Raw genomic sequence first — 15,500 nt, forward strand, 5'->3', positions numbered from 1 at the left:
AGAAGACTGAAAGAGAAACTCTTTATTCATCAAACTGTAGGATTCAGTGAGTGCTAGCTTTCCCCCTGCTTACAAACTGCCCCCAGCATGTGCATTCGATACGTTCTGATCTGTAATAAAGAGAAAGAAGAGCGCACAGTCAGCGCATGTAAAACCTCTGCTGCTTTCACATGCAGCATGCAGGGTGTCGTCTGCTCAGCAACAACAAAAACCTAAACAAACGCAGGTCACGTCATAATACGAGGATGTGGAAGAGGGCGAACCTTATCTATGGGTGTGGCAACAACTGATAACAGACGGTCAGCTGTTACAGGTCGGCCTTGAAGATGAATAAACACAGACACACGTTTAAAGGAATATCCTTTGAGATGGAGGACATGGCTGCAGCAGGCACGGCCGCCCAGATGTGTTCTTCTGATCAGAGCTTCACAAACTGTGTCAGCTCTCCTTATCTGGACAATCGACAAGCAGCTGTGCTGTCGTTGTGGAGTCAAAGCACCCAGCACCACCCACAGACTGAGCTCACTGGGGTCCTAAAGGCTCCACTCAGACCAGCGTGGCCCTTCTGTGATGCAGGACCTCAGCAAAGAGGAGGATTCACCCCAGAAAGCCACTCTCCTCCCAGACACCTCCAGGCTGTAGTCGTTACATGAAAAGGGCCTTTCTCTCCGAGACGCTGTAATTGCAGAGCAGCTGAACAAAAGGAAAGACGTAACTTCTATAGAGACGCAAAACTCTGACATGAACGTTATCACTCTTGTGAAAGTCATGAGATGACTCACCACGTCTGGATTCACCAAAAGTTTAACCGTGTAATTTCCACTTCCATCAACAACGAGCCTCAAATGTCACCGTCTCAGTATCCCACCATGACGCCTTCCCATGAGTTTGTTTTTAACCATTTCTGTCTCCAACTCTTTGTCTCTTCTTCTACAGGAAAACAACAGATGCAGGAAGTCGTCCTTTAAAGTGGGGACAGACGAGAAGCTTCCTCTTCAGGAGGACGTAGAGCCCAGAGCGCCCGCAAATGTCACGGTCTGCCTGCGACCCAGCGTTCACCTCCACCTGTCCCCCAAAGGACGAGATGGACACCGAATGGATTTTCCCCTCATCATATCTCTGAGACTTCCAGCAGACATCCCATAATTACCAGCAGGGTAGTCCACAGCGACCAGACTCATCAGCCATTTCTTCCTCTGCAGACGAAGCTCTTCTTCATCTCTCCGTCTTCACGGGAAAGATGTCAGCAGACTCTCAAACAAGCGAACCTTCGTTATCCTGTAAAAACAGCGACATACTCTTCGTCATGACGACAGCTGAACACTGTAAACAGGAAGCTGCTGTGCACTCACAGCATTGTTACACTTAATTTAAGCCACGTCTGTTAATAATGCATCTGAAACTTTATTGCTTCAAGTCCTCTCAGTGCTCGACGTGGACGTGTTAAACTGTTTGCAGCCACACAGCTGAAGCTACACCGCCCAGGTCTCGATGTGAAACAGATTCACCTGGATATTGTTCATTTAACGTGTCATCATGGGAAACAGTGTGGTCTGCAGATTTGTCTTTTTTTAATCAGGTCCTTTGAAAAAGACAACATTTCATTTTGATGGTGAAACATCATGAACCAAAAAAATAAAAGCGTGCATGAATGTCCTCGTCGTATTTTAATCTGATACACTTCCATGCCAACGGGTCTGTGAAACATTAGTAGGGCTGCTCGATTAATCGAATTTTAATCTCGATTACGATCTGGGCTTTCAGCGATCATTAAAAATGACTGAGCCGATTATTAGCCCCTCCCTCGTGCTTTACTCTCGCGCTGCTCCGTGTGGCAAATCGAGCGCAGCTCTCTGCATTTCGAACACGCGTCACAACAATTAAGAGCAGCGGTCTCCAACCTTTTTTGCACCACGGACGGTTTATGCCCGACAATATTTTCACGGACCGGCCTTTAAGGTGTCGCGGATAAATACAACAAAATAAAACTAGTACCGGTACCGAAAAAAAGAAGATTTATTCATAACACACGTGAAAAGACCCAGGAAAACCGAGTTAACGATAAAAACAATAACTAAATAACGCTGGAAACCGATAAAAACCCTGAAAACTATACATTTCACACCTGAGCCTCAACTCTCGCGGCCCGGTACCAAACGACTCACGGACCGCTACCGGTCCGAGGCCCGGGGGTTGGGGACCGCTGATTAAGAGGACCTGAGGGAAGCTTGGAAAGCTCAGCAGAAGTTATTAGGAGAGGAGAGTGACTGCTGTTGGTTGAGAAGAGAGGTAACAAAAACTTCAGTGGTGTGGAAACATTTGCACTGTTATCAGTATTTGCACTGTTTTATGTTATTTTTTAAAGTCATTATTCAACACATTGTTATTGTTAAATAAATATCGTCAAATAATCGAGATCTCAATATCAGTGAAAATAATCGAGCAGCCCTAAACATTAGTATCATATGAAAGAGTCCATCCTTTGGCGATACATACACATGGAGGTCACCTGATGGTGTGTTTGAATTCAGACACATTGGAGGGTTTTCCAACATGAAGCATCTCAGTCTGATTTAGTGCTGACAACTCCAAATTCATCTGCATCATTGTCCTGCTGCCCGAGTGCTCTTGAGCTTCATGGCATGAACTGATGCGCGGACATCCTCCGTCAGGGTTTTCTGGTCGATTCATGGTTCCCTCAGTTACAGCGAGACCACCACCGTGTCTGCCGCTGCTGTGATGATCTCTCATCAGATGTGACGGGGCTCAAACACTCTTTGGGATGATCCAGATGTTTTCTGGCAGATGTGATCTTTTTGGTCAGCAGTGGTTTTCTCCTTAAACTCTCCCATGGAGCCATTTCTTCTCTTTCTTGTGGTTGAATCATGACCTCTGACGTCGTCGATGGCGAAGGTTCAGCACCGTTCCAGCGTCCTCCATGTGTAGATAACGGCTCTCACTGTGGTTCTGTGACCTTTCAGACTGATGATGTCACTGACTTTGGTTCTCAGCTGGTTCTTTAGATCGTGGCGTGATGTGCTGCTGGTGGAGATCTTTCAGCCTGCTTCACTTTATCAGACAGCTTCTGTTGTGGGGAGTTCTTCTGGTAGCAACTTTAATAACGGGGCACCGACTCTTCAAAAGAAGACGCTTTACACAGGAGGGGAATTTTCTGCTTTCAAAGTTGCACAAAAAATCAATAAACAAGTAAAACTGAAAATATTTTATAGTGTGGTAATGGTTGTAAGAGAACAGGCAGTTTAGGGGTTTATCCCCACACTGGTAGGTGATGTTCACCAAGTCCAAGCAGCTAAGATCTCAAGGAAAGGTCACCAGGAAGACAAACATCGATCTTGTGTGGACCCAGATCATCCACAGCACATCTGATGCCCATATATCCTGTAACAGACCAGACTCTGAGCTCCACAACAAAGTCTGTGACCGGCAAACACACACAAGCACCCTTATGCCCGCATTTAGAGGGCCAACTAAAAGCCCCCCCTCGACAACTTTGACATTTGCTCTGACTTTGTATGAGGTACTTATATGAAATAAGTCATCCGCCAGATAATCTCTTTAACCTTATCACTGAATATTTATTCATCTCCAGCCCGCCGAGCCTCGCCGTGCTCGCTCAGCCAAAACTAAGGTGATTACTGGACGGGTGTCAGTGTTGACTGTAAGCTGGGCGGATCCAGGCCCACTGCCCGGGACACAAATGGGATTTGTCTCTCATGCAGAACATCAGACGCGGCTTTTTAGGCAACGGCAGCAGGGAAAGCATTACAAAAATGCCTGCTTCCGCTCACCTTGGAGGACTAATGGGCAGTTTGGCCCACCAGCGATGCAGTCATTAGCTCCGGCAGCCACTCTGGAACACAAATACAGGCTGAAAGCCACTCGACAGCACAGAAATTACACCGAAATAACCTGGCCGAGGCAGCACTGCACATCTTTCTCCTTGTGGCTGCTTCACAGGCTTGTTATGAACCAAATAGCAGGTGTCAAAATGCACTTGTCAAGAGAAACGACAGCAAAAATCACAAATGACAGCACTTAGAAGAGAACAAATGAGACATCTCCTCCCGAGTGCGATATTTCGGGTGAAATGTGGGTTTCTTTCCCCAAAGCTTTCGTGAGCTGGGGGTGAAAAAAAAGTTTATCTTCCTCCCTGCTGAGGCCGTTTAGCAGCAAACACCACGGAACAGCACGACTCCTCCCACCGCCACATCACACTGCAGCAACGCAACCAGGACGCACATCTACACCACATGTCACCTACACCTGCTGCACCTGTCAGCTGACCAGAAGCTGGTGGGTGGAGTCATATTTAGCCAAGCAGTTTCTGTCATTTTCCCTCTGAAATATGAAATGCATAAATATTTGAAGTTGACTTATGTAAGCCTCCTTATTTGTATTCCTAAATGCTCACATAGAAGTGGGCGGGGCTTCTGCGTTCACAGTCAGGGTGGCCGTCTGACATGACCATATTAGGGCAATCTGCTCTCTATGACATCACACAGATTCAAGAACAGAAAAACTGGGCATTTAGAGTCTGAAGCCTGAGAGTGTGGCTCCCACAGATGACTCCTCCCACTGACCTCTCTAATGCGCAACAGGAACAACCTGCCCTGGAACAGGAAATAAAGCAGCTCCAGTGTCAGCACCAAACATCTGCTCTACTGAACACCTGCTATGATCATTACAGTAAGACCTAGGTTTCTCTCACCCCAACCAATCACAGCAGATGGCCCCGCCCCTCCCTGAGCCTGGTTCTGCTGGAGGTTTCTTCCTGTTAAAAGGGAGTTTTTCCTTCCCACTGTTGCCAAAGTGCTCGATCATAGGGGGTCATATGATTGTTGGGTTTTTCTCCGTGTATATTATTGTAGGGTCGACCTTACAGTATAAAGCAGCTTGAGCGACTGATTAGTTCTGTATTATAACTGAATTGTTCTCGTTGCTGAAGTTAAAGCAGCATAAAACAGACTCAGCAGACTGATTAGAATCAATCAACATTTAGTCATTTTCACTAAATGAATACAGGAAATATTCATAAATATGCACTCATTAATGCATAATTACATCTTCCAACAAACTGATTCATTCTCATAAACTGAATTCATTAAAAACACACAGCAGCTGGTGGTGGAAGCTGCCGTGTTTGTACTCCATCTTTTATATACAGTCTATGGGCTCCAACGCATGTTTCGACCTTGGACGGATTCTGAAAAATGTGCTATAAATAAATATTTTGCTCTTTTCTTGTGTGTGTGTCTCATTTTGTTATGTACTGTAGATTTATTTGTTTATGTAATAAAAAGTAATAAAAAATATCATTCAGCTGTGCGAGTCCACAACAACAATATAATCTGATATTCCTGAGGAGGGAGGACAGCAGCGCGGCTGATTACATCTGTAATATCTGACATTTAATCAAGCTGGCAGCTCAAACTGCCTTTCAGCAACATGACAGCATAACATTATCGCTACTGTGGAAATTATACTGCAGCTCAGAGTATTTCATGAAAAGAAATCTAGAGTTACTAATCAAATTCATATTACTGAAACACAACAAAAGGGTCCTTCGAACAAAGGAAGAAGCGAAAGCTGCAATTATTACCGAGCTCCACAAACTTTTAGAATCAGTTATCTTTCCACCAGTGTTTTTTTTTTGTGTGATGAATCTTTAAAATGTCAGAAACGTCCATCAAATCTGCCCCTCTGTGTTCCCAACGGAAACTCAATATTCAGCTTACAGCTAATCTAAGCAAAAAGAAAAATGAATACAAGTCCCAAACTGAACGACAGTTCTGTTAATCTACCAACTAAAATTCAGGCGGCAGCAGCTGCTAAGCTAAGCTCGATCTCTATCTGCCAGCAGAAGCGTCCCCACGGGCGTTTGAGGACGGACGACCTTAAAAATATGATCAAAGTATCGAACGCGTCAACATCTGAGGACAGACGGAGACGGTGAGGCTGGTGTGGAACAGCAAGGTCCAGGGTATAACTGAGAACAGCATCATCTTAGTCAAATGTCAGTTACTGAGTGTAAACATAACAGGATGATGGACTTAAACAGCATCAGCACTGCTGCAGCAGTGATGGAGACGAGCTGAACGAAATCAGACGCTCTCTCTCACAGAGGGCGGATCCACACACTCGATCCGCCAGATTTTCATGTCGGGTGCAGATCAGGCAAATGTGTTAACCACCACACTATGGAGCCACTGAGCAGCTATAAGAGGAAGAGCATGATATAAAGACCCAGTGTGCACCGCCTCATGCTTCCTTTAGGGGTCGCCACACTGCTTCAGCTGCCTCCACCTCCTCCTACCCCAGCATCCTCGTCTGTCACTCCAACCCTCTGCACCAATCCTTCACTGCATCCATGAACCTCCTCTGAGGTCTTCCTCCTGCCTGGCAGCTCCACCTTCATCATCCTCTGCACAGATATTATCAATGAAACTGCAGCAGACCTGTGTGAATCAGACCGCTGAAGAAGTCCTGATCCACCTGCTGTAATTAGTTCAGTTTATTTCTGTCTCTGTCCACATGAATCCTGCTGCGCTCTGTTCATTAAAGGGAGGAGCAGACACTTCCTGTTTGAAACCAATATTTTTGTCTGTGACTGTTTTTGTTCTCATGTCCTTGGATGTGCTGCTACTTGCTCTCAGGATTAATGAATAAACGATGAGAGCCAAAAGACGATCAGATCATTTCTGCAGTGGACAAAAAAGGCTGCAGCAGGTTGTTCAAAGTAAAAGGACACAGATTTGTCACATTTGATTTCGTTCTGTCCTTGGAATTTGATTCTATCCAACCCTCTGATTGATTTAGTCTTCAGAAGTCTTACATTTGAATTTTCTGACTGCCTTTTAAGGCTCTGTTTCTCAAGGCTGATGTAATAGATATATTGTTCGATCAAATGACCAAATTCAAGAAAAGTTCCCAGCCTGAAGTCCGTGGACAGAGTGCTGAAACACCTCTTAACAGAAAGGTTCTGAGTTTGGTCATAAAGATTTTCAAATGATGGGAACTAGAGAGCTGCTTCAGATACGCCATTCAAACTTTTAGGCCAAAGATCTGAAAATATGACTTCAAGAATTTGCATCCATCCATTCTGAATGTAAAAATTGGAAAACTTGAATTTGCTTTAACATTTGCTGCAGTTTCATGTTTGAAGGCCTGCAGAAAGATCAGTTACAAAACTACGTGGTTGAAATTTGTAACACACGTTCCCAATAATGAGGTTTAACTACGCAAATCCCAAGAATGGCCTTAAACATATTAGAGCTTGGAAATGCAGGAGGAGATTATTGTGACATTCCAAAACATGCAGCTTCCATTTGAATTTTATTTTGTGTTTGGTAGTAACAACATGTCCAAAATGCTTTGACCTCCTGGGACCTGGCATCCTTATATGTGGACATCACATGTTGTGTTGTCTAAACCAAAATAATAAATTTTGCTCTACAAGGGCCTGATATCCACTTACGAGGATGTTATACTGCCACTGTTCTATCGAAATTTAAAACGAATGTCCTCATATGTGGATATTATTTTCATCAGAAACAAAAATCAGGTAAATCTTTGTTTTAACATTCATCAGGTCCCAATCAGCCCAGATAGCAAAGAGAAATTAAAAATACATGTCGTGAAAGAGTTTGGGTCTTAGGAGGTTAAAAAATCCAGAGTTGAAAACCACAGAGTGACGCCACAGTGGCTACAGCCATCTTTTATATACAGTCTGTGAGTGTGACTTTCAAGAACTGGTTCTGGACCACTGAGCAGATGTGGGATCTGTGAAACCACTAAGAAGATACCGACGGGCACAGGTGCAGCCATTGTGCCCGATAAACACACAACCGTGCTAAGTGATTTTCCTTGTTTAAATAACACATGAGCTTAAGTGATGCAGCTGATGGTGTAAACGTGTCTTTAATAATCAGATCTGTAGACAGCTCGTCTTATCCACAGTCTGATGATACACGTCGGCACAGCTGGAAGTAGGGCGGGGCGATATGGCCTAAAATTCATATCGCGATATAATTTGAAGCATGTGCGGTAATGATATATTCTTTTCTTCTGTATAACGTATTTTCCACACTATAAGGCGCACTTAAAATCCTTTAATTTTCTCAAAAATCGAAACTCGAACCGATTTGGGCACAAATCTGTTAAAATATTTTAGTACAACTGTGGTAAGCCGCACTGCTTGATGGATTGTCAGAGCATTACGGCTGCCGTAGTGAGGAGCTTCGCGGAGTAATCTGGGTCCAAAACTCCGTCAACTTCAGGTCCCAAAGTCAAACGAACACTGAGAGTTAAAAACTGTCTAAATTCTTTCATCTTTAAGTAAATAATCAGCGTTGCTGCTTTATTAAGTTTAACATCCAGGCATCCATGAAAACAGAATTTATTAAATTTAACGGAGTTAGAAGTTAGCAGGAAGTTAGCTCGCTAGTTTCCACCTAAACATTTCATACCATGTTCTGACTGAGATTTTTGAAACTAATTAAAACGTACAGCTCTGCTACCACTTCCAACATAAATGAAGACAGAAAAATAAACAGCAGTGACGTTTGCAGGGTTACTGAAGTTGGACTACCTGGTAGCTATATGATGTTGTGCTACGTGATCGCTAGCGACACAGCTATGTTAGCATAGCATAAACACAGTGAAGCTGGAGGATGAACGCCAACTTTTTTCCACTCGATAAAAGTTAACGTGAGGGATTCTGGTGGTCAGGGACAAATGCAATCGCATAGCAGGATGCTGTACACGGGCCAAACTTCAGTCAGGAGAACAACTGAGATTATTCATCCACAATACGAGGTTAGTCATTAATATACTGCAACAACATGGGAATAGAGCAGCTGTGAGAGGATTCAACATTAATGAATCAATGTTACGGAAGTGGAGGAAGCGCAGTTTTTGGCTTTCCCCATATTTCAACAGTGCTTCATGTCTTTGCTATGACTGTCGCCCGCCATAATTTGCAGATGATAATGGTTGTAGCCACTGCGATGCTTTCGACCAAAACAGGCGCAGCTTGATGACATCATCAACATGCACTATCCCGATAGAGCGATATAGTCAAAATCTCTATCGTATATCGTTTATATCGCCCACCTCTAGCTGGAAGTTCAGCTCTTTAAGGACACTTAAGGACACGTGCTGACATACAACTAGGGCTGCCACAAACGATTATTTTGATAGTCGACTAGTCACCGATTATTCTTGCGATTAGTCGACTAATCAGATCATGCATCCATTGGACGTAAAACGTACAGATTATTGCAGCAGCATGCATCTGCTCTTATACAACTATCATTAGCTTACAGCTTTAAGTGTTTAAGGTATGTGAAACTAAAAAATAAAGACAAGATGATAGTTTATTAAACTTTTAATGAAATTTCAAGTTTGAAGCCACCCGAAAACAAATATAACAAAATAGCATTTTGTGCTCAGTCCTCACAACTATATTGAACTTTGGGACTATATAGTCAGTATAGCAATCTACACGAGATTATTGTTCATAGCCAGGAAAGTTAGCTTTTCTACATGTTCTGCAGAAAGGCTTGCTCTCTTTTGAGAGCAGATGTTCCCTGCTGTGGAGAAGATCCGCTCCGATGGGGTGGCGGTTGCAGGAATGCACAGAAAAGATTTAGCTAGCTTTGATAGTGTGGGGAAACGTCCCTCATTTTCGCTCCACCATTTAAGAGGATCATCCTTTTTAGAAACTGTGGCTTCTTTAAAGTACAGCTGAACTTCACTTCTCACAACTTGGACATCTTGGTCCTCCTTAGATGCTTCTTCCTCATTGTCACCCTGACTGTCTGTGTCAGACTCAAGGAGGTTGTCCAGAGCAGTCTTTTCAGTTCTACCTGAACCATTGGCTGTCTGCACTTTTGCATGCTCATGTGTCCCAGCATTTGCTTCTTTGACAGCAAGCACTTCAACAGTCCCCTGCACTCTGATGACATCTTCAGGAGCCAAAAACGTCAACTTTCTGTATCTGGGGTCCAAGGCAGCTGCGAGAATAACAGGGTTTTCTTTGTCTGCTGAGAAAGTACATATACTCCCCCATCTCTGTGTTATGCCTTTTTCTGCACTGGCAATGAAAGATTTTCCTGAGCTCGTCTCCAGTTGGCTTTGGTGTACAGCCCGTGTCAGCCCTTTGACCACCTGTCGAAGACCTGAAACCGTTGTGTACTTCTGTCCACTAAGGTAAACAGTAGCAGTCTCAAAAGGTGCCAAACCTTGCTTCAGTTCTTCAAGCAGCACCCACTGCTCTGGCTTCAAGTCGAAGTAGTGTTTCCCCCTTGGCGTTACCTCGGGATCTGAAAGAGTGGCAGTGAGAGGCCAGCGCTGTTCGAGGAGTCTTTCTATCATGTGGAATGTACTATTCCATCTTGTACTGACATCTTGGATCAGTGTATTTTTCTTCACATTCATTTGCTCCTGTTTCATTTTTAGTCTTGTACTAGCCAGCTCGCTTCTCTTAAAGTGCTCCACTAGCTGCCTAGCAGCACCTAGTGCTCTGCTGATGGTGGTTTCTTTGAGAGCAGTATTGACTATGAGCTGGAGTGTGTGTCCAGCACAGCAGATAGAGGCCCATCCATGTTTTTCTTCAAGCAGTCGCATTGCTGCCACCATATTGGAACCACTGTCATGTACTACTGCTTTTATTTTGGCAGGCAAGATGTCAAACTTTGTTAGCACCTCTTCCATCCATGTCATTATATTGGCACCAGTATGCCTCTCCTCAAGAGGCATGGTATCAAGGATGAAGCTCTTCATCTTCCAATCTTCACTCAGGAAATGGCAAGACACACCAAGGTAGGCCTCTGTTGCACGACTGGTCCAGACATCAGCAGTCAGGGTGAAGAAACCTTTGACACCACCAAGGGTCTGCTTTACCTAAAGATATGAGATGATTTGGAACAATAGTAAGCATTAGGGAAATATATTACAGTATATTTTTTAATTATTAATAATGCTTGTCAGTTTATGCATTAAGATTTGAATTTACCAACTGAATAATTCAGTTACATCAAATACACTTACGTATGTTAAACAATAAACATTCAACATATCAGTAAAAAAAAAAAAAACAACAACTTTCCATTACATGCTTTAACCAAGATTAATTTATTGGTTCCTCAGTCAGCAAGCTCTATATTATTTCATCATGAAATGTATTAAATTCTAATACAAATTGCTATTTTGTGTTTGTGGTGTGAGAGAGTGGAGAGAAAGAGAGACCAACCTTCTCAAAGGTAGCATCATATTTCTTTTCCATCAATTTGGTGAAGTGGGATCGGCCTGGTAGGTAGTTATCATGGTAATATGGGTTGAACTGCTTGATCATCTCTTTGAAACCTTGATCATCAACCATAGACAGGGGTCTCATGTCCGTCACCAACATGTTCAAGATTGATTCAGTCAGGACATCTGCTTGCCGAGGTGTACATGTTGTTGGCTTGGTGACAAAGTCGTCCATTGAAGACGAACGTATTTTTTTAGCAGTCCTGTAATGTTAACAGCTATTAATATAAGCAATAACAAATAGTGCTCTCAGCGTTAATCTCGTCAATACGATGTTAACGCGGCAAATCCCCGTTAGCGCGAAAACGCGGTGCGAGGGCTGCATGGCACTGACTAACGGGGATTTGCCGCGTTAATGCGGTTATGGCGTTAACATCATACTAACGAGATTAACGCTGACAGCACAAATAATTAGCAGCTTGCTGTTTATAATAATGTTAGCAGCTAACTAGCCAATTAGCTTACCGAGACGACTGTACCACTTCGTCGTCGGATGCCACGACGTGCTTCCTTTTTAGATGCTCGTGCATCGCCGTTGTACTGCCATGGAAGGCAAGTTCCATTTTGCAGATTTTGCATTGGACCTTCTTTTCTTTTGTTTGGTCAAAATGCTCCCAGACTTTCGAGTTCCTTTGCCGAGTAGCCATGATAACGGAGACTGCTGCTTCTTCTTCTTCTTCTTCATCTTTGGCGTTTAACGGTATCCTTGTAGGTGCATTTCCGCCATCTTCTGTTTCAGTCCGTTATTACACTCTTAAAATCCTACTGTTATTCCTGCACCTTTCAGGATTTTACGGCATTCAAACGATGTGTCGACTATTAAATTAGGCGTCGACGATTTTGATAGTCGACGTAATCGTGACTAGTCGACTAATCGTGGCAGCCCTACATACAACAGTCTTTCTGCTGGTAAACACTGTCGTATGCAGAGATGGGCATGTAGGGCTGTAGAAACTTGTTTCTACAGCGAAAAATTAAACTTCAAATCTGAGCGAGCAGCGAGCACGCTGCCACGGGAATGTGACATTCACAGAGAAACCCCCGGATCCTCCCACTGACATGACCGCCGTGGACAAACCTCCACCCGCCACACTAATGCTAAACAGGTGACAATAGATTTAAGAGCTGCTGAGTCTTTGATTTGATTTATTTTCTGCTGTGTTTTACTTGCATCTATGTGAAAGAGTGTAAACACAAAACATGATTTTATTTTATATGCTGGAATATGCAGAAAATAGCTTTAAATGTTAAACACATTTCTTCTTGCATATAATTTAATTTTTGCTTGATGCAATGTGAATAAAGTTAAAAGATTAAAACTAATGAAAAGTTTTAAAAAGAGATTTTTCCATTTTACTACATTTTATATGATGGATTATGCAGAAAATAGTTTTAAATGTTAAACACATTTCTTCTTGCATATAATTTAATTTTTGCTTGATGCAATGTGAATAAAGTTAAAAGATTAAAACTAATGAAACAAGTTTTAAAAAGAGATTTTTCCATTTTACTACATTTTATATGATGGATTATGCAGAAAAAACAGAACTGGGCTAGAGGGCTATAACTTTATTACGTATTCAGGTTGTGTATCATGTTTTTAAAAAGTAACTAATTACCTTTGAAAATAAGTAATCAGTAAAGTAATGGGATTACTTTCTTGGAGAGCTAATCAGTTATTAGTAACTAATTACAATTTTCAAGTAACTTGAGCAGCACTGGTCTATGTGGCCTGAGACAGGCTTATTGTGTTGCCTAAGTATCCCAGAGATGTCCTTTACAGCTGGCTCTCTGCTAAGCTGCCTGTTTTATGTGGCAACATCAGTTCTTCCCTTGAGTTTGGAGCTTTACATGACACGAGTCAGTTTATTAAAGTCAAACACGATGAAGCACAAGGAGCAAAGCACACTTCTTCAGCATTTTTCACAAAAACCCATCAACTATCTTCGATAACAGTCCACCTTAACAACACTCATCCTCACACCATCTCTTCCGTCCACCTTTAGGCTCCCTGTCAATGCTGTTGACCTGTGTGTGCTAACAGCTAGCTGGAGCTGCTGCTAGCCGTCCTGCTAACTTTTCAGACTGTGTTAGGGTCACAGACAAACGTGGGTGACCTCACAGAGGCAGAGACACGCGGGGAGCGGAGCTCCCACCAACTGAACACCGTTTAAAGCACGAGCGCAGCGGCGATACAGGTTCAGAAGCTAAAAGCTAACACACCTACCAGTAACGTGAGTTCTGGCTTCCGGTTGTCCTGTCACCACGTGTCGGCCCCCCGGTCCTAAAGCCTGTCCGTACCGCTCTCGTTTTCTGATGTACGGAAGCCCTTTAGGTCAATTTTGGACAACGAGAATAGTAAAATTAAAGGATAAAAGCACAGTTGTTTTATGCTTTGTTACTATTTGATTATTTTTATTTGTCACAGTTTTAACTTTCAAATCCAACGAAAATCAGTCAATTCTTTTCTTTTTAAATAAAATGAGAAAAATACATGTTTCAGATTTTCTCATTTTATTCATTCATTTTGGTATCACGTAAAGTTTTGACCTACAAAATGTGCTGGCTTCAGAGACTACAAATATTAAGCTAATAATCCCGAGTGTTACATAATAATTGATTTTAAAACATATTTATAAAATGTATTTATCTACAAAATTTGATTTACAAAATGTTTCCCCTTTCTACCTCCTCATTTTGATTTTTGTGCCTTAATCTCAGATTTGTGAGCCTCAAACCTTTCAAACTTTTGAATAACTGAATGTTAAGTTTTAGTTTCATCTCTGAAACATGAACTTACAAAGCCACAGCTTTTACCTCCCACTTTGTTGTTTTGTGCTGTGATGGGACGCTCGGTTCTTCCTCTAATCCCTGCTGTGTTTTTTGGACTTTGCTTTATTTGATAAAGGGTTGTTCTCTGTTGCTTCAGCTCTTTTTCCACAGTCTGCATCTTCCTGTGTTTCATGACACAAACAGTGACTTTCTAAGATTTTTACTTTTATCTCATAGTTAGATTTGTAAAAATACGTTTGAGCTTTTATTGGAAAGCTGTGGATAATTTCTTAATCACCTTGACTTCCAACCAAATTTGATAATTTAAAATCATCTGGGGTTTTTGGCTCAATCAGACTAATGGCCTTTAAAGCTGAGTGCCACAGACAGAGGGAGGAATATTAACAGATGGACTAACATACTGCTGGTTTGGGTCTCATCAGAGAAATAATGAGTGTTTCCAGCCATATTCTTCAGAAATCAATCTCAGAGGCTCGAGGACACCCCAGACTGCTAGATTAGATAGACTCTTAATTTGACACAACAGCCTTTGCATTTACATTTTAGTCATGTTGCCATTTCTGCAGACGTTCAGGCTGTTAATGGACACTTTCAGGACAGCCTGCAGTGGGAAATGAATGCGAGAGCTCACACTTACAGAGCAGAACAGTGTCTCCCTGAGGAAATGATCACTGATGACTCACATCAGCTGCAAAGAAAACCACTCAGAGGGATGCTGTTCATCTTGTCTGTTAGTCACCCAAGTGTCACTCAGTGCTCGGCATCAGTTCTTTTTGTTTTTTTAATACATATATGTCAATGACAGATGTAGGTACACTTGATTAAAAGCTCTGAATCGTGAGGCAAAACACACAAAGGCTCAAAAAGTCAGAGTACAGCCTGGTGTGTCCCTCACATCCACGTTAATCCATAAGCACGCACACTCTGACCTCTGCGAGTCGCGTAGTCGTATCCAAAAGTTACCTCGAGTCTTCATGAAACAATATTTCATTGACACAAGCAATAAGGAAGAAAGAGTATATACTCTTCATCTTCATGATTCTGCATATTTGTCACACCTACATGTTTCAGATCATCAAACAAATTTTTAGATTACACAAAGATAATCAGAGTAAACACACAATCCGGTTTTTAGATGACGAGTTCGTTTATTAAGGCATCAAACTATCCAAACCTGCCGGCCCTCTGTGACTGAGCCCAGTTTCACTGCCACAGCAAAGCTGATCACTGTGGCACCTGCTGACTCACAAACCTCTTAAACAGAAGCTGTCTGACAAAGTGAAACAGGCCGAAAGATCTCAACCAGCAGCACATCACGATCACGCCACGATATAAAGAACCAGCTGAGGAACAACATCGGTGACATCATCAGTCTG

General features: G+C 42.6%; 2 protein-coding genes across 4 annotated transcripts in view; both read right to left on the reverse strand.

The window, feature by feature from the left end:
• The window catches only part of immp2l (inner mitochondrial membrane peptidase subunit 2), a 199,879-nt gene extending 186,232 nt beyond the window's left edge, over positions 1-13,647 (reverse strand). The window contains exons 1-2 of one of the 3 annotated variants that reach the window (XM_085280976.1): positions 13,559-13,611; positions 1,151-1,278 (exon numbers count right to left, since the gene is read on the reverse strand). The gene's annotated coding sequence lies outside the window, so the exon portion shown is untranslated. Of the gene's footprint in view, positions 1-782; positions 980-1,150; positions 1,279-13,558 lie in introns of those variants that run through there. The other 2 variants (XM_085280974.1, XM_085280977.1) reach the window with 2 other exon arrangements.
• Positions 9,434-12,547, reverse strand: LOC146571664 (E3 SUMO-protein ligase ZBED1-like). The gene is made up of 3 exons (XM_085281332.1): positions 11,797-12,547; positions 11,273-11,534; positions 9,434-10,923 (listed from the first exon to the last, which is right to left on the reverse strand). Exons 1-3 carry the CDS (start codon positions 11,976-11,978, stop codon positions 9,520-9,522), a joined length of 1,848 nt encoding a protein of 615 aa, XP_085137458.1. The 5' UTR covers positions 11,979-12,547; the 3' UTR covers positions 9,434-9,519.
• Positions 13,648-15,500: the final 1,853 nt, after the last annotated feature.

Source organism: Mchenga conophoros, linkage group LG7, assembly GCF_057382185.1.
Source record: "Mchenga conophoros isolate Kocher_MC1m ecotype Shallow Benthic linkage group LG7, M_conophoros_male_GT1.1, whole genome shotgun sequence".
NCBI lineage: Eukaryota > Metazoa > Chordata > Actinopteri > Cichliformes > Cichlidae > Mchenga > Mchenga conophoros.

What these genes read in the sequence shown, in the direction of transcription:
- LOC146571664 (XM_085281332.1), bottom strand. Translation starts at nt 11,978, where the DNA reads ATGGCTACTCGGCAAAGGAACTCGAAAGTCTGGGAGCATTTTGACCAA. An exon ending in GAAGTGGTACAGTCGTCTCG is followed by an intron (nt 11,535 to 11,796) that starts GTAAGCTAATTG and finishes TTAACATTACAG; the next exon opens with GACTGCTAAAAAAATACGTT. An exon ending in ATGATGCTACCTTTGAGAAG is followed by an intron (nt 10,924 to 11,272) that starts GTTGGTCTCTCT and finishes TCATATCTTTAG; the next exon opens with GTAAAGCAGACCCTTGGTGG.